Below are 23490 nucleotides of genomic sequence, written 5' to 3'. Positions count from 1 at the left end.
TCCACTATACCATGCTGCTGTGACACCGAAGCCTGCCTTGTGATGTGGGTGGAAGCAGAGGGGAGAAGCAGCCGGGCTCAACCTGCCCTGGATGGAAAGGGATGGGCTTTCTGCCCAACCTCAAGCCACTGCAAACAATTGAACCCTGGAGTGAACCTAATTTTGTACCCCAAGTGGTCTTGAAGCCAAGGGTTGCTCCTCAAGGGCATCAGTCATGTCAGGCTGCCCCACGGACAATCTGGAAGAGACCAAAGAGGTCATCTGTTCCACCCCCCTGCCTCCATGCAGGAGGGCAACCAAACCACCTCTGATGGTGGTATGTATCTGTTCTTATGTCCATATCTGTAATTTATTTATTTATGTATATTAATGTCCATCTCCCCCTTTAGACTGTAAGCTCGCTGTGAGCAGCTAATGTGTCTGCTTAGTGTTAACAATATTGTTATATTGTACTCTCCCAAGCACTGACTACAGTACTCTGCACATAGTAAGCACTCAATACATATGACTGAATGAATTAAATGGGCAAGACTCTTGGTTGTTTTACTGACCTCCAGGGTAGGGGTGGGAGGTCTCAGTTCTTCCTGATATCTTCCTTAAAAGGCTGAGGCTTCAACTTAATTACAAATCCCTTTCCTTCCTCCCTCCCTGTTTCTCCCAGCCTCCAGCAGCTGGCTTTTGGAGCCCTAGGAACCGGAGTCAGGTGCTGCTAACTGTTTTTAAGCCCAGACTGATCACTGCCGAGAGTCCCCGATGACATTAGAGGAGCAGGCTGGCGGCGAGAAGATGGATTTCCTGGGGAGGCTGTGCAGATAGAGATACTCCTGGCATTAGCCAGCCCATCTATCACGCTTCCCGGTCTGCCTTCCAGGTCCCGATCCCTCTGGGTGGTCCATTCTGTGGGGCCAGTGGGGATCAGAGTGGCTCCATTGTTGAAAAAACAAAGCTAGGCGAGGTGGGGGCTTGGGGGGTCCGTGGAGAGAAAAAGAATAATTGCAGTAGTCCCTCGGACCTTGCTCAGCTGTGTCCTCAGTGACTTGGTCACAGTGTGGCGTATTGGGTAGAGCACAGAAGGACCTGGGTTCTAGTCCCGGCTCTGCCACATGTCTGCCGTGTGACCTTGGTCAAGTTGCTTCACTTCTCTGGGCCTCAGTTCCCTTATCTGTAAAATGAAAATTACAACTCTGAGCCCCATGTAGGTCATGGACTGTGTCCCACCTGATTACCTGAGCATCTAGAACGGTGCCTGCACATAGTAACTGCTTAACAAATACTACACAAAAACCAAACAAAACCTGCACTGTGGGCCAGGACCTGGAGCCCCTGCTGTATCTGTAGCTGGTACAGGTGAGAGGGAGGGAGGAGATTGGGAGATGAGGATCCAGGCCTGAGGGAAGGTTTTGACGTACCTCCTGGGAGGGGATCTACAGCTTCATTCATTCATTCATTCATTCATTCATATTTATTAATAATAATTTGTGTAATTGTTAAAGCAATTACTATATGCCAAGCACTATTCTAAGTGTTGAGGTAGATTCAAGTTAATCAGGTTGGACACAGTCCCTTTCCCACATAGGGCTCACACTCTTAAATCCCCATTTTACAGCTGAGGTGACTGAAGCCCAGAGAAGTGAAGTGACTTGCCCAAGGTCACACAGCTGATATGCGGTGGAGCCAGGATTAGAACCCATGACCTTCTGACTCCCAGGCCTACGCTCTATTCACTAAGCCCTGCGTCTTTATTGAACATTTACTTGTGTTCAGAGCCCTGAACTAAGCACTTGGGAGAGTACAGTATAACAGACACATTCTCTGCCCATACTGAGCTTCTAGATCTGCTGCACCTTTCCTCGCTTCAGCCCTTGGACCAGTGGTACCCAGCTCCCCCCAAATGAGGCTGGGGGAAAGGGGTGTAGATTGGGTGGTTTGGGATGGATACAGGGAATGTGAAGGGGTTGGGAGGGGAGAAGAATGAACCTGGCACAGCAGTGTTGGCAGTGAGCGGGCAGGAGGCAGGTGAGGCGGTAAGGGAGTGAGTGTTTCAGAGAACGGGGAGCAGGGAGAGAGAAAAGAGCCTGGGGGAGAAGCTTCCCGAAGTTTCTCAACTTTTGATAAAGGATCACAACTTCTCCCCTGCATGCTGAGATGGCACCCAGACTAAGGGATGAAGCCTTCTGACCCCCTCCCTCTCCTCGGAGGCCAGGCCCTGACTTCTTATGTACCTATGTACTCATGCATATAGACACAGCATGTATACCATGTGCCAGGCACTGTTCTAAGTGCTGGTGTAGATGCAAGTTAGGTTAGACAAAGTCCCTTTCCCACACAGGGCTCACACTTTTAATCCCCACTTTATAGATGAGGCTCAATAAATATGATTCAGTGAATTTTGGGAAAGTCACTTAACTCCTCTGTGCCTCAGTCCCTCCACCTGCAAAATGGTATTTCAATATTCTGTGAGCTCCATGTGGGACCTGATTATCCTGTATCTACCCCAGCACTTAGAAAGACTAAGCCCCACTTTTCCTCATCTCTCATTGCCTTCTGCATTGCCCTGACTTACTCCCTTTGTTCTTCCCCACCACCCAGCTCCAAAGCACTTATGTCCATATCTGCCATTTTATTTAGTTGCATTGATATCTGTTTCCCTCACTCTAGATGGTGAGCTCATTGTGGGCAGGGACTATCACTGCTTATTGTTGAACTGTACTTTCCCAAGCACTTAGTACAGTGTTCTGCTCTCAGTAAATGCTCAATGCGATTGATTGCTTGACTGAACAGTGCTTGATGTATAATAAGCACTTACCAAATACCACAATTATTATCTTCACCATCATCATCAGTAGTGGGAGTAATAGTAGCAGTAAGTGCTCAATAAATATTATTGATGATGATGAGGTTAACGGGGATGTCCCATGGAAGGCTCAGTGGGCCAAAGGAAAGCCACGCAGGGCTCCTATCCCACGGGGCACCACCACAATCTCATGTCCATCCAGGGTGCTGCACCCCAACTGGATTCCTGTCTGATGCAGCCAGAGGGGAAAATGAAGTTCTGTCCTATCCCTGAAAACACCAACTCTCAGGCCACAGGGAGGCCAGGAAAATCGAAAGTGCCACTGGGTCCCTAATGAGATTTTCTTCCCGGCTCTGCATGCAAAGAAATACCATTATAGGGTCGAATTCACTCACATCTGCTTGATGTGAGAGGGAGCAGGTTAGAGAAGCATCATGGCCTAGTGGAAGGAGTATGGGCTGGGGAATCAGAGGAGCTGGGTTCTAATCTTAGCTCCCCCACTTGTCTGCTTTGTGATCAGGGACAAGTCACTTCACTTCTCTGTCCCTCACTTGCCTCATCTGTAAAATGAGGATTAAGACTGGGTACCCCATGTGGGACAGGGACTGTGTCCAACCTGATTTGCTTGTATCCACACCATCACTTAGTACAGTGACTGGCACAAAGCAAGTGCTTAACCAATACTTCAGTTATTATTCTTAAAATGGGGATTAAGACTGTGATCCCCATGTGGGATATGGACTCTGTCCAACATGGTTAGTGTGTATCTATCCTAGTGCTTAGTGTAGTACCTGATACATAGTAGGTACTTAACAAATACCTTTTTAAAAAATCAGTCAGCAAAATAGTCCATGGGAGAAATTAGGGAGGGGGAAACACATCTCCACCCACTGGGGAGTGAATTCAAGGAACCATTCACAGAGGAAGCTGGGTAGCTGGGTATACAAACAGGTATCAGGAGCGTTTGGATAGACTCGTGGTTGGATGGTCCATACTTGTTTCTGGGAGGAGTTGGGATGGTGAGGGAAGAGCTAGAGGAGTTGATTAGTCCATACTGGGTCACTGGAGGGAGAGGCAAGGAAGAAGAGGGGAGAGTTAGAGGTGTTGGATAATCTGTGCTGGGTCTCTGGGGAGAGTCAGGGATGTAGAGGGGAGAGTTAGGGGTGTTAGATGGTCTACACTGTGTCATTGGAGGGAGAGTAAGGGATGGAGAGAGCAGAGTTAGTTGTGTCACATGGTCCATGCTTGGTCCTTGGGTGAGAATCAAGGATGGAGATTAGAAAGTTAGGGGTGTTGGATGGATCATTCTGGATTGGGAGCCGTGTAAGGGTCAGGATCTTGCTCAATTTGATATACCCGTATCTACTTTAATTGTTACCACATAGTAAACACTTAATAAAGACCTTAATTATTACCACCTTGTAGGAGTGCAGTAGGGGGGAAGGAGTCAAGACAGCGGTAGGGTATGAGGTAGCAGGACAGGATGCTGGGGGCTCACTGCCCTGGACCTCAGATGGCCAAAAGGACATAGGGTCAATGATGGAGAAATTCTCCCTGAGGTGGGGGATGAGGAAATTGGGATAGTGGGGTCCCAGTGAATGTACTGAAGGGGAAGGGGGGGCACAAGCCATCAAGACTGAGCCCAGGGGGGCTTTGGGAGGGAGGGGGCAGGGAATCTGGAATGAAAAAAGAATGGGAGGGTGAGAGAAGGTCTTACTGCTACCCCACAGCTTTCCGAGGAGGCTCCTAAAAGTCTGTCCAGGCTCTAAATAGGTCTCTGTTATACTCAGCCTCTTTTGAATCCTAACTTTCTCCCCCCATAAAAATAGGAGGAGGATAGGTACTTTGCATTTACCTCCTGCTGGGTGGTGGGGAGGGAAGGGGTGGATATGAAATGGGGAGAGGTGTAGGAGTAGATGAAAAGGAAAAGGGGGAAAAATGGGAGGGAATAAGGGGAGAAGAAGGAAGAAGTGGGGAAGGGAGAAAGGGAGGAGGAAGAGGGAGAAGGAAAAAGGGAGAGGAGAAAGGGGGAGAAGGAGGAGAAAGGAAAAGGGGGAGAAGGGAGAAGGGGGAGAAAGGAAAAGGGGGAGAAGGGAGAAGGAGGAGATGGGGAGAAGGAGGAGATGGGGGAGAAGGGAGAAGGAGATGGAGGAGAAAGAGGGAGAAGGTAGAAGGGGGAGAAGGGAGAAAGAGGGAGAATGAGGAGGAAGGCGGAGGAGGAGGGAGGATGGTGAGAAGGGAGAAAGATGGGGGAGAAGGAAGAAGGATGGGGAGAAGGGAGGAGGAAGGAGAGAAGGGAGGAGGAGAAGGGAGACGGGAGAGGGAGGAAGGAAGGGAAGAGAGGGAAAGGGACGGGAGGAGGGGGTTAGTTGGGGAGAAGGGGAGGGCGGATCCCTGGGCGGCTTGCCGTTCCGTCCCAGGCTGTAACGGAGGGACTCATCATTTGAACAGTCAGTTCCCAGCGGGCGCTAAAGCGAGCCCCCGTGGAGAGCATTTTCTGGCTGGATGTGTCAGTCCGCGGGGCGGGCGCGGAGGAGAAGCGTCCTCTCTTTCTCCTTCCCGTGCGCCTTGCCTCCAGTCCATGAATAAGTGGGAAATAAAGAACTGGGGAGAAAAGAGCCTGCAGTCAAAAGGTAAACTGTGGGCTTAAAAGCCCCTCAGGGACGGGTTCCAGGCAGAAACAACCAACCCACGAAGCCTTGGCCTGCCTGGTGCTGGCTTTCGGCGAGGTCGTTGGCATCTCTGGAAGGAAATTTTTTAAACCTGATTTCCCTCCCGATTCAGTTTCATCGTGAGGGAGAGAAACAGCCGGCTGCATTACAGGAATAAGAGCTACATCTCAGATACCCACCGTCTCCTTAATTATTTTTCTGTCTTGCCAACAGGACCCGTTTAACGAGATTTATAGGAGATGGGGAAGAAGGGTGAGCGGGTGTGGGGCTCAGATAATCTGCGCAGTGGATTCCCCTTTGCCTGTCACCCAGATAAAAAAACATAAACCTACAGCTTTGCAGCCTTTAAGTAATAATAATGTCCACACATCACCCCTCTCTCCCTTAATTCTCTCTCTCTCTCTCCCATCTGCACACACTAGTGCCACCTGAACGGATTTAGATAAGATTGCTCCAGGAGGTAAATAGAGGACTCTGAGGGCCCTCTCCTGATAAACTGTTTTTGGGGTGGGAAGGGAACAGAAATGGTGGGGCTATGGGACAACATTTGTTGTACTTTGCCAAGCTCTTAGTACAGTGGTCTGTACACAATAAGTGCTCAATAGAAACCATAGATTGGTAATAGGGGGAAAGGTGGATATTGAGCCTGGGAATTCTGGCTCCTCCACAGGAAACAATGGGATGGGAGCAAGAAGGAATAATAATAATAATGTTGGTATTTGTTAAGCACTTACTATGTGCAGAGCACTGTTCTAAGCGCTGGGGTAGATACAGGATAATCAGATTGTCCCACGTGAGGCTCACAGTTAATCCCCATTTTACAGATGAGGTAACTGAGGCACAGAGAAGTTAAGTGACTTGCCCACAGTCACACAGCTAACAAGTGGCAGAGCCTGGATTCGAACCCATGACCTCTGACACCCAAGCCCAGGCTCTTTCCACTGAGCCATGCTGCTTCTCAAGGATGGCTGCAGCCAGAAGGGTTGGTTTTGCTGAGTTGAGGCGTGGGTGGGACGTGGTCAGCAGGACTTTCTCTGGGCCTGATCTTTTGGTATTTTTCCCCTTCAATGGAGTGGGTGGTCACAGGGGGATCGCGTTCCCTGTTTTGGGTTGGGGTAGGTTTCTTGAGGCTTGTTTCCCCATCTGTCAAATAGATTCATCATTCAATCAATCATATGTATTGAAGATTTGCAGAGCATTGTACTAAGAGCACTGTACTAAGAGCTTGGGAGAGTACAATATAATAGAGTTGGTAGACAAGTTCCCTGCCCATAAGGACCTTTCAGTCTAGAGGGGGAGACAGATATTAAAATTAAAATTAGAGATGCAGAGCGGCTTAGTGAAAATGGCACAGGGTTGGGAATCAGAGGAGGTGGGTTCTAATCCCTTCCCCACCACTTGTCTGTGTGGCTGTGGGCAAGTCACTTAACTTCTCTATGCCTCAGTTAACTCATCTATAAAATGGGGATTAAAGCTGTGAGCCCTATGTGGAACAACCTGATTACCTTGCAACTATCCCAGTGATTAGAACAGTGCTTGGCACATACTAAGCGCTGCACAAATTACCATTATCATCATTAAAATAAATTACAGATATATACATAAGTGCTGTCCTCAGCAAATGACACCTTGATAGGAGAGTGAAGAAGTGTTGGAGAAGCAGGGTGGCTTAGTGGAAAGAGTACAGGCCTGGAAGTCAGAGGCACTGGTTCTAATCTGGCATCGGCCACTTATCTGCTGTGTGAACTTGAGCAAGCCACTTAACTTCTCTGTGCCTCAGTTATCTCCTCTATAAAATGGGGATTAAGACTGTGAGCCCTCTGTGGGGCAGGGACCGTGTTCAACCTGATTATATTGTATTTTACCCAAGTGCTCTATATAGTGCCGGGAACACAGTACGCACTTAACAAATATCATTAAAAAGAGGGTGTCTGACATCTGCCCCTCCCTCTCTCTGGGCTTCTTGTGGGGTTGAAGGGGCAGGGGAATGGGGGGCTTGGGTGGTAACTGTCAAACTTGTTGGGAAGACAGGCAGGCTCTCCTCTCCCCTTTCCCCCCTCCCTCCCCACCCCCTTCTCTTTGCCTTTCCAGCTGTAGAGCTCGTCTTCGGAATCCTGGCAGCCGGAGCCCTCTCAGATGCCAGAGCGTTTTTTGACATATTTGCATATGGAAGACTCTTGCTTTTACATAAACATTTACAAACACCTTGATCGACGTGTGAAAGTGTGACATTTTTGGGGAAGCTGGTCTTCCCAAGCGGTGGCAGGCTCAGTTTTGATGGAGAAAGAAGCAGAGCTCCGTGGGGTTATGAGTTTTCCGTGGTGCAGATTCTGGTGGTTGTGGCGGAAGAGGGAGGACCCTCGAGGGTCCCTGGAGAGGTCGTGAGCAGGAGTGGGGGGCACAGGGAGAGACGATGGGGAGTGAGGATGGGGGGTGAAGAGCCAAGAGGCTGAACCCCCTGGAGGCATCGGGGGGCAGGGAGAGACTGGTCATCTGAAGCAGCATGGCCTAGTGGATAGAACATGGGCCTGGGAGTCAGAAGGTCATGGGTTCTAATCCTGGCTCTGCCACTTGTCTACGTATGACCTTGGACAAGTGACTTCACTTCTCTGGGCCTCAGTTACCTCAGCTGTAAAATGGGGATTGAGAGTGTGAGCCCCACGTGGGACAAGGTACTGTGCCCAACCCGATTTGCTTGTTTCCCTCCCAGTGGTTAGTACCATGCCTGACACATAGTGCTTAACAAATACCATAATTATTATTATCCATCCACAGCCAAGATTGATCAATCAATGTATTTATTGAGTGCTTATTGTGTGCAGAGCACTGTATTAAGGGCTTGAGGGAGTTTCTTCTCTGCCCCACTGGCCTAAGCCCAGATTCCAGGTCCCCTGGTGATGCAATCAATAATAAGAATGATATTTGTTAAGCGCTTACTATGTGCTAAGCACTGTTCTAGCACTGGGGTAGATACAGGTTATCAGGTTAACCAAAGTGGGGCTCACAGTCTTAATCCCCATTTCACAGATTAGGTAACTTGAGGCACAGAGAAGTTAAGTGATTTGCCCAATGTCACACAACTGATGAGTGGTGGAGCTGGGATTAGAACCCATGGCCTCTGACTCCCAAGCCCGTGTTTTTTTCCACTAAACCATGCTGCTTCTCAGTGAACAGCTGGACCCACGTTCCACACCGGGGGGAGCCTCACTCCCCACCTCCCTTCCTCTTCTTCCTCTGGGGAGGGTCTACACGCTGATTTGCTTCCTTTATTCACTTCCCACCCTGCACCCTCCCCCAACAGCCACTTCTGCACTTCCAAGCCTCCGCCACACTTTAAGCACCCCCAGCACTTACATACAGTTGAGAAGCAATGTGGCCTAGTGGAAGAGCACAAGATGGGGTATCAGGGAACCCAGGTTTTATTCCCAGCTCCATCACTTGCCTGCCTTGTGACCTTGGGAAATCAATCAATGAATGGTATTTATTGAACACTTACTGGGTGCAGAATGCTATGCAGAGCAATTAACTAAACTCTGTGCTTCAGTTTCCTCATATGTAATTTGTGGATGTCACCTGTTTTTCTTCCCCTTTAGACTGTGAACCTCATGTTGGGCAGGTACTGTGTCTAATCTGGTTGTATTGTATTTGTCCCAGCCCTAGGCACATAGTAAGAGCTTAACAATTAATCAAGAAATCAATCAATCATATTTGTTGTGCTCTTGGGATGGTACAATATAATAGAGTTGGTAGACAAGTTCCTTACCCACAAGGAATTTACAGTCTAGAGGGATAGAATTACCAAATAATAATAATAATAATAATAGTGGTATTTGTCAAGCACTTACTATGTGTCAGGCACTGTACAAAGTATCTAGTTAAAGAAGCAGCGTGGCTTAGTGGAAAGAGCATGGACTTGGGAGTCAGAGGTCATGGGTTCTAATCCCAGCTCTCCACTCATCTTCTGTGTGACCTCAGGCAAGTCGCTTAACTTCTCTGTGCCTCAGTTATCTCATCTGTAAAATGGGGATTAAGACTGTAAGCCCCATGTGGGACAACCTTGTATCTCCCCCAGTGCTTAGAACTTGCTTGGCACATAGTAAGCACTTAACAAATACCATCATTATTATATGAGATAATAGAATTAGACACAGTCCCCATCCCACATGGGACTCATGGTCTTAATCCCTATTTTACAGATAAGGAAACTGAGGTCCAGAAAAGTTAAGTGATTTGCCCAAGATCACACAGCAGACAAGTGTTGGAGAGGGGATTAGAACCCAGGTCCTCTGACTCCCAGGTCTGTTAAAATTTATACTCTATTGCTTCCTCCTGCTGCTAAATTCTTCCCCAGATGGATAATAAGGACATCCAGGGCAGGGATCAATTCTGCTCTTTCCTTTGTACCCTCCCAAATGCCTTGTACTGTGCTCTACACATATTTGGCTATAAACGCCTTTAGACTGTAAGGTCATTGGAGGCAAAGAACATGACTACCGAAACTCTGTTGTGTTGTACCCTCCCAAGCACTTAGTATACTGCTCTGCACACAGTAAGTGCCAGATAAATACCATTGCTTGATTCATTAGGCATTCAGTAAATAGGATTGATGGACTGAGGCTCATTAGAAGGCCTGAGAGCCCATAGCGGAGACTCTGGGGATCATTCCCCTCACCCATCTTCCTCCTCCTCCCTCCTGGGCAAGAGGGGAGGCACACCCTCTTGCCTCCCCCTCCCATACCCACCCAGTGGGGAGTCCGGGCAGGCTCAGTCCCTGCCTTTCCCTTTCCTTTCATCTGTCATTAGCCAGATCAATAGTGAAGCCAGGCTTCAAGCCTCTCATTCTTCTCTGCCAGCTGGCAGGGGGGAAGAGTCAATATTTTTGTCAGGTCACTAACAACCCACCAAGTTCTCCAGTGACTGATTTCCACACCACAGCCCATGCGCCTGGCGCTGCGGCGAAAGCTGCGCTGTGCTGAGCGCTAATTAGGGGAGAGGGAAGGGGTGGGGCCGGGCCTGAAGAGGGAAGGGGAGGAGCACGTGGTGCGTCAGAAGTGTGAAGGGATCTACCTATTTGTGTGAATGTAGCAAGGAATCTGGGTTCTGTCTCTGCCGAGTGACCGTGGGCAAGTCATTAGCCTCTCTGAGCCTCGGTTTCTTCATCTGCCAAATGGAGATTAAATACACATTATCCTTCCAGTCTCTCAAAGGAGAGGCCAAAGTCAGTGACGGTGGTGGCAGCTGGAGGTCATCCCAGGACTCCAGCTGAAAGGGGGCTCTAGAGGTCATCAAGTCCATCCCCCTGCCTTTAAGCAAGGCCCTCACAGGCTAGGACCTCTCCTGCTTCTAACAGCTCCAAAGAGAATCCACCCATTCTGATGGCAAGTCAATCCAGCATTGTGTCACACTCTGGTTTGACATCCTTCCCTGAGCAGGGATGGACTGCCCTCATCTGGAGCACTGTTTCTCCCCCAGAATCCCAGAATCCCAGCTCCCATCCTCTGTTTCCCTGCTAAAAGATGCATCTGGGCTTGAAGACAGCTTGGGGATCGAGAGGCCTACTGGCAGGGAGCAAAGAACAACGAGGAGGTGGCAGTCTACTACTGAGGTTGCCATGTTAATCACTAAAACACAATCCATTTCCTGCCCAAGCCCCCTCCCCAGCAGACCTTCCCCACCTGTCCTAATATTAACTCTGCCTCCTTGCAACTCCCACTAGACAGAAAGCTTTCTTAAGCTAGCATGAATTATTTAATGATTGAGAAGTCACGTCGAGCTGAGAGGGAGCATCTCTGTTCCCTCTCCAAATGATATCGAGCCCCAGAGGATGACTGAGGGGTCTACTGTCTGTCAGTCAGCCAGTCATATTTACTGAGTGCTTACTATGTGCAGAGCATAGTAATAAATGCTTGGGAGAGTATAATACACTAAACAGTCACGTTCCCTGCCCACAGTGAGATTGTAGTATAGGGGGGAGACGGACAGAACCGTACATAAATATACATAAGTATACATAAATTACAGATATGTACATAAGTGCTGTGGGGCTGGGGTGGGTGAATAAAGAGAGCAAGTCAGGGTGTCGCAGAGGGCGTGGGAGAAGAGGAAAGGAGGGCTTAGTCACGGAAAGCCTCTTGGAGGAGATGAGCCTTCTGTAAGGCTTTGAAAGGGGAGAGAGACATTGTCAGCTATGAGGAAGGAGGGAGGTGTTACAGGTCAGAGTCAGGATATGGATAATAATAATAATAACAATGGTATTTGTTAAGCGCTTTCTATATGCCAGGCACTACACTAAGCTCTGGAGTGGATTCAAGAGAAGCAAGTTGGATAAAGTCCCTGTCCCATGTGGGGCTCACACCCTCAATCCCCATTTTACAGATGAGGTAACTAAGGCACAGAGAAGTGAAGTAATGTACCCAAAGTCACACAGTGGATGAGAGGCAGTCTCCAACACTCAGACACAAACTTGTCCGTGCTTTGTAAATGCGAGCCCCACATGGGTCAACCTAATTACCTTGTATCTACCCCATTACTTACAACAGTGCTTGGCACATAGTAAGCAACAAATTCCATCATTTATTTATTTTTCCCTTCCAGTCTATGAGTCCGTTGTGGGCAGGGATTGTCGCTATTGTTTGCTGAATTGTACTTCCCAAGTGCTTAGTACAGTACTCTGCACCCAGTAAGTGCTCAGTAAGTAGAATTGATCGATTGATTAATTCTCTCTCCCTCTTAGATGTTGAATCTCATGCAAGCCAATGCCTATATGATCTGATTGTATTGTGTCTACCCCAATGTTTGGCACCTTGTAGGTGCTTAACAAATACTATCATTTTTACTAAATAATTTGCAAATATGGGAGCAGGAGAAAGAACAATGATATAACAGTTCAAATGCAGCAAGGTGAAACAGTAGAATAAACAAATAAAAGGCAAACTCTACCTAGGTGGTAAGGATGAGAATAAAATACATCAGTGCTAAACATGGAGGTGGGTTGGGGCAGCTGGGTTCTGTCAGTTTGCAGGGAAGGCTTTCTGGAGGAGATGGGCTCTCAGAAGAGCTTTGAAGGTGGGGCGAGCTGTGGTCAGGGTAGGGAGCGGATTTTGAAGGGGAGGGAGTTCCAGGTTGGGGGAACAGCAGGAGTGGGGGGGGCGGGAGTGGAACAAAGTCCTGGTATCTGAGCGTGGCCGAGCCCCGTGGCCCAGTGGAAGGAGACACCAGAGGAGCCCAGATGTTGGCTTAGACATGCAGGAGATTTGCAAATGCAAATGGCGGCCCCTTCCTGAGCCAGCTCCTGCGGCTTCAGAGGGGTTGGCAGCCGCCGACTTGGCACGGAACAGGCAGTTTCTGGCCACCCGTGAAATCTGAACAAGTCAGCTGTGACCTCCCAGGCGAGGCTGTGTGGGAGGAGGCCTGCACATACACCTGCGCCCTCAGCACATGTCTTTGAACACCGGTGCCTCCTCCCACTGCACCCATGGCTACTGCGAGGCATGCTGGGAATCTCCCTGCAGCCCTGACTTCTGCTGCCGCTGTTCAGAGAGATACTGGGTTGGGGTGAAGGGGAGGGTCATCAAAGAGACACCGGAGGTGGGGTGAGGGGGGCACATCCGGGAGGTCTCAGTCTCAATCCAGAGTCGCTCCCACAGTCGGACTCCAAGGTCAACCCCCATCCAGAACTTGGAGATGGCTCTCTAGGCCTGCTAGTAGGTCTGCTTGGAAAACTCCCCATCCCTGAGGGCAGGAGTAGATTACTTCAAAAGCACTTGCATTTATAGAGTAGTTTTCTCTATTCTAAAGCACTTTTGCGCCAATCTCCCAACATCCCTGTGAGGTGGGGTGAGACGGATATTGTTATTCCCATTTTATAGGAGAAGAAACAGAGGCAGAGAGGGGTTAACTGAGTTGCCCAAGAACACACAGCAGGTTGGTGGCAGAACTGAGACTAGAAGCCAGATCCCATCATCATCAGAGAAGCAGGGCAGAGAAGAAGAGCTCTTCTCAGAGCTTCAACAGAGCTGTTTCTTATCAGAAAAGCAGCGTGGCCTAGTGAATAAACTGCAAGCCTGGAAGGACCTGGGCTCTAGTCCTGGCTCCCCCACTTGTCTGCTGTGTGATCTTGGGCAAATCACTTTACTTTTCTTTGCCTCAGTTACTTCATCTGTAAAATGTGGATGAAGATTGTGAGCCCCATGCGGGTCATGGACTGTGTTCAACCTGATTGTCTTGTATCTACCCCAGTGTTTAAAACAATGCCTGGCACATAGTAAGGGCTTAACAAATACCATAAAACCAATCTCCTGACTCTCATACTCTGGTTCTTTCTCCTAGGCCACCCCACCACCCACATCCACCCATCATCCCCTTCCCTGCATCTTATCTCCCTTCCCTTCTTTATCCTTTCTGTCACCTCTCTGTCCTTCCCTTGCTCAATCAGTACCCAAGACCAGCCAGCTGTCCCAGGTTTGCTCCAACTTTCCCTTCCACCCAGACACAAAAAAGAATGAAATCAACATGGCCTGTCATCTTCCCAGTTTTCCTGTCACTGATTTGTGCACCAGAATCAATCAGGGGGCAGATTTCAAGGTTGCCCCATGTAGCGAGGTGTGTGCATGCATGCATATCCAGGCAGATACAAACAGGCTGGAGTACTTGCAGACACATTGCACAAGTGACCATTCACATCTATGATGATAGGTAGGTGTACAAGAATTCATGGGTCTGCAATGGGCACGCAAGACATGCCCCCCCGCCATGGAGCCCCACTACCTCCAATGGTGGCCAGACCAGTCTGCCCAGGGGCCAGTTGGTGGGGTGGACGGGAACAGAGGCAGGGTGGCAGGGTGGGATGCTGCGGGCCTCTTACCTAGGACGGTGAGCCGGGCACGGCGTGAGCGGATGGCCGCTTGGATGGCCTGACACTCATACACGGCATCGTCCTTGAGCTCAGCACTGAGGATCTTCAGGTGATGCTCCCCGGACAGGTGGTTCCCCACCACCAGGTATTCGGGGTAACCTGCGGAGAGAGCACACAGTCAGACCTGGGTCTGGTGGGGTGGGGGACATGGGGGTGTTGACCGGGCTCCTGCAAACTCTGTGTGGGACAGGGACTGCGATTGACTTGATTGCCTTATCCTGTAGACTATAAGCTTGTTGTGTGCAGGGAACATGTCTACCAAATTGGTCATACTGGACTCTCTCAAGCACTTAGTATAGGATTCTGCAAACAGTAAGTGCTCAATAAATATGCCTAATTCTACTGTCTCCATCTCTGACTCTCCCCCAGATTGATTGATTGATGGATTGAATGACCACCTGACACTCGTAACTCTCCCCTCTCCATCCCTAACTTTCCTTTCTCCACCTCTGACTCTCCCCCAGTGACCCAGTGTAGACCATCCAACACCTCTCATCCTCCCTTCTCCATCCTTGACTCTCCCCCTGTGTCCTCCTTCTTCTCCTTTTCCTCCTCCTCCTCCTCCTTTTTCTCCTTTTCCCCTTCCTCTTTCTCCTCCTTTCTTCCTTCTTCCCTTCCTCTTCCTCCTTTTTCTCTTCCTTCTCCCTTTCTTCTTCCTCCTCATTCTTCCCTTCCTCTTCTTCTTCCTCCCCCTCCTCTTCTTCTTCCTTCTCCTCCCCCACATTACTCTGGTCCCATTCCTGACAAGCCCAAAAGGGTTGAAAGTGGGGGAAAAGGGAAAACATAACAAGGTCTGTTTCCTACTTTCCATGTGCATCGGCCTCACCTACCCGCTGAAACACTCGATCACCTTGTACAGTGGTTACTTGCTGGGTGGGGTCAGAGGTGAGTGTGCTGTGGCAGTGGGCAGAAAGGGGACATCCAGGCTCACACCAATAGCTTTTGGCCAGGCACTGCTATTTGTTCATGCCGCCCCAGGACCCTAGCACTGGGGGGGCACATAAGGGGCCTGGAGGGATGACTACCCCCCACCCTGGACCCTGTCCTAGACTCTCTCAACCTGTTTGTTCTGGAAACTTGACTGAAGAATCCTGGAGGCTGGAACCCAGGATCCATATCCTCATCTCAGCAGGTCTGACCTAGCATGCCCTCCCCAGTCCAAACTTCACTCCGATGCCCGGATCAGCATTCTGAGTCATCGACGGGAGGGACAGGGACTGTGTCTGTTCTGATTATCTTGTACCCAGTACTTAATATTGTACTTGGCACATAGTAAGTGCGTAACAAATACCATCTCCCCGCTCTTTGAAAACTTCCAACGGTTGCCCATCCATCTCTCTATCTATCAGAAATTCCCGGCCATCAGCTATAATATACTCAACTACCTCTCCCCTATTATCTAATCTTGCTCCTCTCCCACTACAGCTCAGCCAGCACACTTCACTCCCTTAAATCCAACCTATTCACTGTGCCTTGTTTTCTTCTCTCCCAACACCGGCCTCTTGTTCACAGTCTCCTTCCATCTATCTGGAATTCATTCATTCAATCGTATTTATTGAGCATTTACTGAGTGCAGAGCACTGTACTAAGTGCTTGGGAGGGAACAATACAACAATAAACAGACACAGTCCCTGGAAAGCTCCTTGTGGGCAAGGAACCTATCTATCAAATCTGCTATACTGAACTCTCCCAAGCTCTTAGTATACTGGTTTGCACACAGCACTCAACAAATACGACTGATTGATTTACTTACATAAATATCTTTACTGTCTATTGATTCCTCTTACCAGTAATTTAGTTTAATGCCTGTCTCTCCAACTAGATCCTTGAGGGCAGGGAACCTGCCTGCTACTTCTATTATACTCCGCCCTGTGCTATCTATGTACAGTGCTCTGCACACAGTGGGTACCCAATCAATACTTCTGATTGATCCACTGGGTCTTCATGGGAGGAATTACTTCCTGTTCCTAGGTAGCTTGAATTACCCAGATTTTGACACCTGTGGAGACTCAGTCTAAGGATGCTTGAAAAGCATAGAAGTTTCTTCTCCACTTTTCTTTCCCACTGCAGCCTATTGGTTTCCCTTGTGCTCTCCCTGATTCACCCCCTTCTCCCCTCTGCAATTCTCTGTCTTAGAAGACCAGGTGAGCAAATTTGGCAGCCTAGTGGGGGATCGTTGTTATTCTAATCCATCTTTGCAGCTGTTCTCCCTTCAGCAATCGCACAGCTCCCCTTTTCTCTCCCCCCCACCCCCTCCCTTTGGTGCCCCCACTCCATCCCAGACCCCATACCAGTATCTTGGCACCTCTCCCTGATCTTGTTGTTTTGCAAGCTATCAACAGCAGGATTTGCTCTCGTGAGCCAGAGAGAACTCCAGTGATGGGTTTGTTTGTACTCTGTTAATTAGGAGACTAGCTGAGCTGCGATCCCCAGAACTGGCAGTCACTCTCACTAATATGGGATCTCGAAGCACATTCGTGGCTGAAGAATTTCCCACCTGCCAAACCCTCCAGCAAGTTGTCTAATCCCCGTCTGGACACCAGAAGGTGCATTGCAGAGGTGCGGACACCACCAATCAATCAATTATATTTATTACTATCATTAATAAAAACAATAATTATCATATGTGTTAAGAGCTTACTATATGCCAGGAACTGTACTAAGTGGTGGGTGGATACAAGCAAATAAGTTTGGACACAGTCCTGCCCCACATGGGGCTCACAGTCTCAATCCCCATTTTACAGATAAGGGAGCTGAGGCACAGAAAAGTGAAGTGACTTTCCAAGGTCACACAGCAGACAAGTGGTGGAGTCGGAATTAGAACCCATGACCTTCTGACTCCCAGGCTTGTGCTCTATCCACTATGCCATTTATTGAGTGCTTACTGTGAACAGAGCACTATATGAAGCACTTGGGAGAGAAACAGAGTTGGCAGGTCACTTTTAAAAAAAAACTGTATTTAAGTGCTTAGTATGCACCAGGCACTGTACTAAACACTGGGGTAGATACAAGATAATCCAATTAGGCACAGATCATTTCCCACATGGTGTTCACAGTCTTAATACCCATTTTGCAGTTGAGGTAACTGAGGTACAGAGAAGTAAAATGGCTTATCCAAGGTTGCACAGCAAACAACTGGTGGAGCTGGGATTAGAGCCCAGGTCCTCTATGATTTCCAGGACCATGCTGTATCCACTAGTCCAAATCATAATATATCAGTCATCTTCCCTCTAATCCTCTCTTGACCAAATGGGAAATGGAGACCCAAAGAGGTGAAGTGACCCACCCAAGGTCATTCTGCATGCTTGGGGTAGAGTAAAGGCAGGAACCCTGGACTGCCAATGATCTGCCTTGGCCTCTTGCCTCTTCACTACACAGCCCAGGAAGAGTGTTGGTTCTTCGATATCCACTTTAGCCATAAGAAGGGGGTGCTACCGGGACCCCACATGACCAGCAGCCTAAAATTTCAAAGCGATCTGGGGAAATGACACCCATCTTGTGACCCCATCCCATCTCCTAATTAGCAAAGCCCAAGTCGGGCCAACTCTCTGAGTAAAGGATTCAAGGATGAGAAGGACAGGGAGTCTTCCCTGAGTTTTTCCTGCAGAAGAGCAAAAATCATACTTGGGGTATCTGTTGAATGCTTACTATGTGCCAGGCACTGTACTACACAGTGGGTGGATGCAGGAAAATTGGGTTGGACACATTCCCTGTCCCACATGGGGCTCACAGTCTTAATCCCCATTTTAGAGATGAGGGAACTGAGGCCCAGAGAAGTGAAGTGACTTGCCCAAAGTCACAAAACAGACTGGGGCAGACCTGGGATTAGAACCTATGTTCTTCTGACTCCCAGGATTGCTCTATCCACTAGGCCATGCTGCTTTTCCAGTTATCCACACACACCAGAATTGGCCACTTTTCATTAACATTTAAACTTTAGAGCCAGGCCCAGTATATTTCAAGGATATTATTATATATTTTATCCACGCTCGGCTGGACCGTGACACTTTAGCATAGCGAATATTCTGACCAGCGCTATAATGTTTTAATACACATTTTGAGCAAGTCATAACTCACATTTTTGAATATGAATTTCTCAGCCTTGTTCCAGTGTGCACTTCTAATTTTATTTTCTGCCACGGTACACATGCTAGTGGCAGAGAGCTCTTGTGACCCAACAGCATCTCCCTGCTCTTGTCCATCCGCCTCCAGATGAGACCATCACTGCCATTACCTGGTAGTGCAGATGAAAGCTTTATACTAGCCTTGCAAAAAGCCCCTTGTCAACTCGCCCAGGGTCAGTGGAAACACTGTGAACCTCTTTAATTCTATTTTTGAATGCTTTTTGAGGGGGAGGATGGCTGGCAGATGTTCTGGGTGTGTTACACAAGCTGCTTCCTGGGTGCTTGAAGACTCTCAAGTCTTTGACTGACTCCCTTGTGAGGTTGCTAGAAAGGGGCTTTGTGGGCAGAGAATTTGTCTGTTTTTTGTTATATTGTACTCTCCCAAGTGCTTATTACACACAGTATGTGCTCAATAAATAGAGTGAATGAGTGATTGAATAAAAAGTGGCCAGTGGGAGATGTAGATAGGCTCAGGCGAGATGAGTGGGGGATGCTGGAGGGGGAGACCAGAAGGGAAGGTCGGTGGGGAAGTTTGGCAGGAGAGAACAGATGGGGAGGTTCGCAGTAGGGGAAATTGGTGGGGGAAAGTGGGGGCTGGTGCAGGAAGCTAAAAGAGGAAGCTGGCGGGGCAGGCTGAAAGAAGTGGCTGGTGAGGAAGCCTGAAGAAGGAGGCTGTGGGGGAGGTATGTTGGGAGGGCAGGCTGGCAGGGGAGGCTGAAGGATGAGGCCGGTAGGGGATGCTGGATGGGAAGGTTAAAGGATGAGGGTGAAGGAGGTTGATGAGAGAAACTGAAAAAGAGGAGGCTGGTGGGGGAGGCGGGACAGACAGGTTGGCAGGGGAGACTGAAGGATGAGGCTGATGGGGGCGTTGAAGGAGGAGGCTGAAGGAGGAGACTGACGGGAGAGGCTGAAGGGAGATGCCAGTAACGGAAGCAGGTGGACCTGGCTGGCAGGGCAGGTTGAAAGATTAGGTTGGCAGGGGAGGTTGGAGGGGAAGGCTGAAGAAGAAAACTGAAGGAGGTTGACTGGGGAGGCTGAAGAAGGAGGGTGGCAGGGGAGGCCATCTGAGGAGAGGAGAGTCCTTTGCCAGCTGAGCCGGAGAGAGCACTTACGCGAGAGGTCACGGCCCACGCCCAGGGCCAGGCCGTCCTTTATCCAGAGCACGAAACCGTCATAGTCGGGGATGGTGCAGAGCAGGGTCACTGGTTGGCCCGATACCACCACCTGGTCCTGCGGCTCCTGCTGGAAGCTGTACACCTGACCTGATGGTGAAACAAAAAGCAGGGGTCATGGGATGACCGTGTAGCAGAGGGCCCCTGTGACCTCCTGACAGTTATCAAGGTAGTTGTAGTACTCCAGATATGTACTGAGAGCACCCTGGGGGCAACATACTGTACTAAGTGCTTGGAAAAGCCCAAATCTGAGCCATGGTTCCCAGCCCACAAGGAGCTCACACTCTACTGGTAGGTCATCTAATCCAACTCGCCTAGGTCCAAGCACCCAAGTCAGGTAGTCAGTCACCAGTCTGCCCTGAAGTCGGCCGAGGGCCGAACCCTGTCCTAGAGCACTTTGGGAAGGAGAAGACCCCGTCCCTGGTGAGAGCAAGACTGACACCAATACCTCCCTAGAGACTTACCCATAATTCCACAGGGGTCTCTTGGCCCCTGTGGCCCCTGCCCAGCACACTTAGGGGAGGGCAGGTGAGAGTGGGAGCTGGGCTCTGAAAATCAATGCCACCACAGTCCCTCCAAGTGCCCTTACTGTTGGCGGGCACCGTGCTAGCCCCCCCGCACCCCCCCCACCCCGTTCCTGATACAGCTTCTGAAGAGGTAGAGTTGGGGAGCTCTGGGGCAGGGAGAAACCAATCAAGAATCCCTGAGGTCGCTAAGGGGTCATGTCACAGGAAAGAGGAGTTGGGGGGCAGAGTGGGGCCCCTGCCAGCTGGATTGGCAGAAGGGTCACTACGACTCTTGACCCTCTGAAATCTGGGCTCAGCCTCTGAGAAGTCTCATTAAACATCAATTTGGACTGGAATGCTGGAGTCACACATCAGATTTTAATGGCTGGTTTCTTCAGCTCTTCTTCCTCCTTACTCTCCCCTAGTAATTGTGATATTTGTTAAGCCCTTACTAGGTATCAAGCACTGTGCTAAGCACTGGAGTAGATATGAGATCATCAGGTCAGACATAGTCTCTGTCCCACATGAGACTCACAAGCTAAGGGAGAGGGAAAATCCTCATTTTACAGATGAGGAAACCGAGGTCCAGAAAAGTGAAGTGATTTTCCCAAGGTGACACAGCAGGCAAGCAGTGGAGCTGGGCTTAAAACCCAAGTCCCCTGATTCCCAGGCCTGTGGTCTATCCACTAGGCCACCTTCCTTTCTCTAAGTTCTGGGGGTGAAGAGCCCGGGCTCCCAGCACCAGGATAAACACAGAAAGCGACAGAAAAGAGCCTTCGGGGATTGTCTTCTCTCTTCGTCCTGACCGACGATTTCACAGCTCTCTGCTTCGCCTCCACGGCTCTCGAGGGGAGAGGATGCAGTGGGCCTGACCGCTGAAGATTGTGTTTCCGGAAAGAATTATCGGGCTGTCAGCTGAGAGCGGCGGGAGTCGTTAGGAGAACGCAGGGAGCAAAGTGGAGGCTCCTCTCACTGAAAATGTCCACGGGGAGGGATGTCGACGGGTAGTTACTGTTAGAAATAAGACTCACCCTGCCTCCACTGCTTAGGCTGGGAGTGCCGGGGAGGGAACGAGTTCAGGGGTCTGGGTGTGGGGAAAAGACAGCAGCTCTGATGGCTGATGCTTCTCTCTGCTCAGTGGCCAAGAACCCAGTCCCAGCTCTAGTTCATGCCTTTGTTGACCCATCACCCCACGTCCTCTGTCTAGCCTGGAACTCCTTCCCCGTTCATATCCGACAGATTGCCACTCTCCCCACCTTCAAAGTCCTCCCCAAATCACATCTCCAAGGGGCCTTTCCTAAGGCCTCATTTCCCCAATTACTTTTCCCTTCTGCATCATCCTGCCACTTGGATTTGTACCCTTTATTCACCCCACTCTCAGTCCCACAGCACTTATGTTCATTATCTATAATTTATTTTAATGTCTGTCTCCTCCAATAAGGTCCAGTGGGCAGGGATCATGTCTACCAAATGTCTTTCATTGTAGTTGTCCAACCACTTAGTACAGTGCTGCACTAAGCCCTTCCCAGCACCACAGCACTTATGCATGTATTATCATTATTTATTCATTATTTATCTATTTATCTGTATCCTCACTCGCCCCCCCCCCCCCCCCGCCCCTGAGATTGTAAACTCGCTGTGGACAGGAAATTTATCTGTTTATTATTGTATTCTACTCTCCCAAGCACTTAGTACCGTGCTCCGCACACAGTAAGCTCTCAGTAAATACGACTGAATGAATTGAATGAGGATGATGCTCTGCGCACAGTGAGCACTCAGTAAATACCACTGACTGAAAATTGATAGTCCTGAAGTGTTATGGGACCTTGGGCAAATCACTTTTCCTCTCCAGGAGACCAGAGATGCCAAACCTATCATGACGTGGGAAGGTCAACTGAGGCAATGGTGGGGGACCTCCTGAGGAGGAACTCATGGGAAGAGGGATTTTAACTTAGTTTAGTTTAAATTATTTATTTATTCATATTTATATCTGACTCCCCCTCTAGACTAAACTCACTCTGGAAGAAAATTAGAAGAAATCTTCTAATTTTGTTGTATTGTGCTCTCCCACCCACTTAGTAAAGTGCTCTGAACATAGTAAGTGCTCAATAAATACGATTGTTTGATTGAATGATTTAGCTGACAACTCAGTGGTCCATCCATCCTCCCTCAGCTAATGCCTGGTCTACTAGTGGATCCCAGTGGAACTCTTCTGTGCCCTATGGGAGACACCCAGGGCTGTGCTCTGATGTCTTCCTGAGCAGAGCTTAGTACAGTCCCTGGCAGTTAGTGCTTAACAAAAGTCACAATTATTATTATGGTCTAGTAGATAGAGCATGGTCTGAGGAAGAGGGAGGAGGAAGAAGGAGGAAGGAAGAGGAGGGAAAGGGAGAGAGGAGGAGGGAGGAGGAGGAAGAGGGGGAGGAAGGAGAAGGAGGAGGGAGGAGGAGCATGGCATAATGGATAGAGGACAGGGCTGGAAGTCAGAAGGACCTAGGTTCTAATACTGGCTCCTCCACTTGTCTGCTGTGTGACCATGGGCAAATCACTTCACTTCTCTGGGCCTCAGTTCCCTCATCTGTAAAATGGGGATTAAGACTATGAGCCCCACATGGTACAGATATTAAGTCCAACTGATTACCCTCTATCTACCCCAACACATAGAACAATGCTTGATATATAGTATGCCCTTAACAAATACCATCTTTATTATTATGCTTAATGTGTGCAGAGTGCTGCACTAATCTCTGGGAAAGAGTATAATTATGGTATTTGTTAAGCACTTGTTATGTGCCAAAGCCCTGGGGTAGATTCAAGACAATTAGTTTGAACATGGTCCATGTCTCACATGGGGCTCACAGTCTAAGTAGGAGGGAGAACAGGTATTGACTCTACATTTTAAATTGATTCTACATTTTACAGATCAGGAAACTGAGGCCCAGAGAAATTAAGTCACCTGTCCAAGGTCACACAAGAGACATGGGACAGATCTGGGATTAGAACACAGGTCTTCTAACTCCCAGGCCCATGTTATTTCTACTAAGTCATGCTGCTACCTCCAATGTTGAAAGAAAAAAAAATTTAAAAAAATCTAATGAGACTCCAGCAGTCATCCCCACTGCTACAAACCACTCTCTCTAGCCCGCCCCTGCTCCCGATCAACTGTTCTGGGATGTTCGGAGTCAGAAGGTCATGGATTCTAATCTTTCTATGTGATCTTGGGTGAGTCACTTCATTTCTCTGTGCCTCAGTTACCTCACCTGTAAAATGGGGATTGAGACTGTGACCCCCAGGTGGGGGTCCTGATT

General features: G+C 49.0%; 1 protein-coding gene across 2 annotated transcripts in view; it reads right to left on the bottom strand.

Moving 5' to 3' along the window:
• KIRREL3 (kirre like nephrin family adhesion molecule 3) overlaps nucleotides 1–23490 on the bottom strand; it is a 398688-nt gene that overhangs the window by 39056 nt on the left and 336142 nt on the right. For both annotated transcript variants that reach the window (XM_029076279.2, XM_029076280.2), the window contains exons 3-4: nucleotides 19617–19766; nucleotides 14330–14479 (exon numbers count right to left, since the gene is read on the bottom strand). In XM_029076279.2, coding sequence (XP_028932112.1) covers nucleotides 14330–14479; nucleotides 19617–19766 — 300 coding nt within the window. The remainder of the gene's footprint in view (nucleotides 1–14329; nucleotides 14480–19616; nucleotides 19767–23490) is intronic.

The sequence above is a fragment of the Ornithorhynchus anatinus genome, chromosome 11 (genome assembly GCF_004115215.2).
Source record: "Ornithorhynchus anatinus isolate Pmale09 chromosome 11, mOrnAna1.pri.v4, whole genome shotgun sequence".
Lineage (NCBI taxonomy): Eukaryota > Metazoa > Chordata > Mammalia > Monotremata > Ornithorhynchidae > Ornithorhynchus > Ornithorhynchus anatinus.
This window is presented reverse-complemented; position numbering and strand designations above follow the sequence as displayed.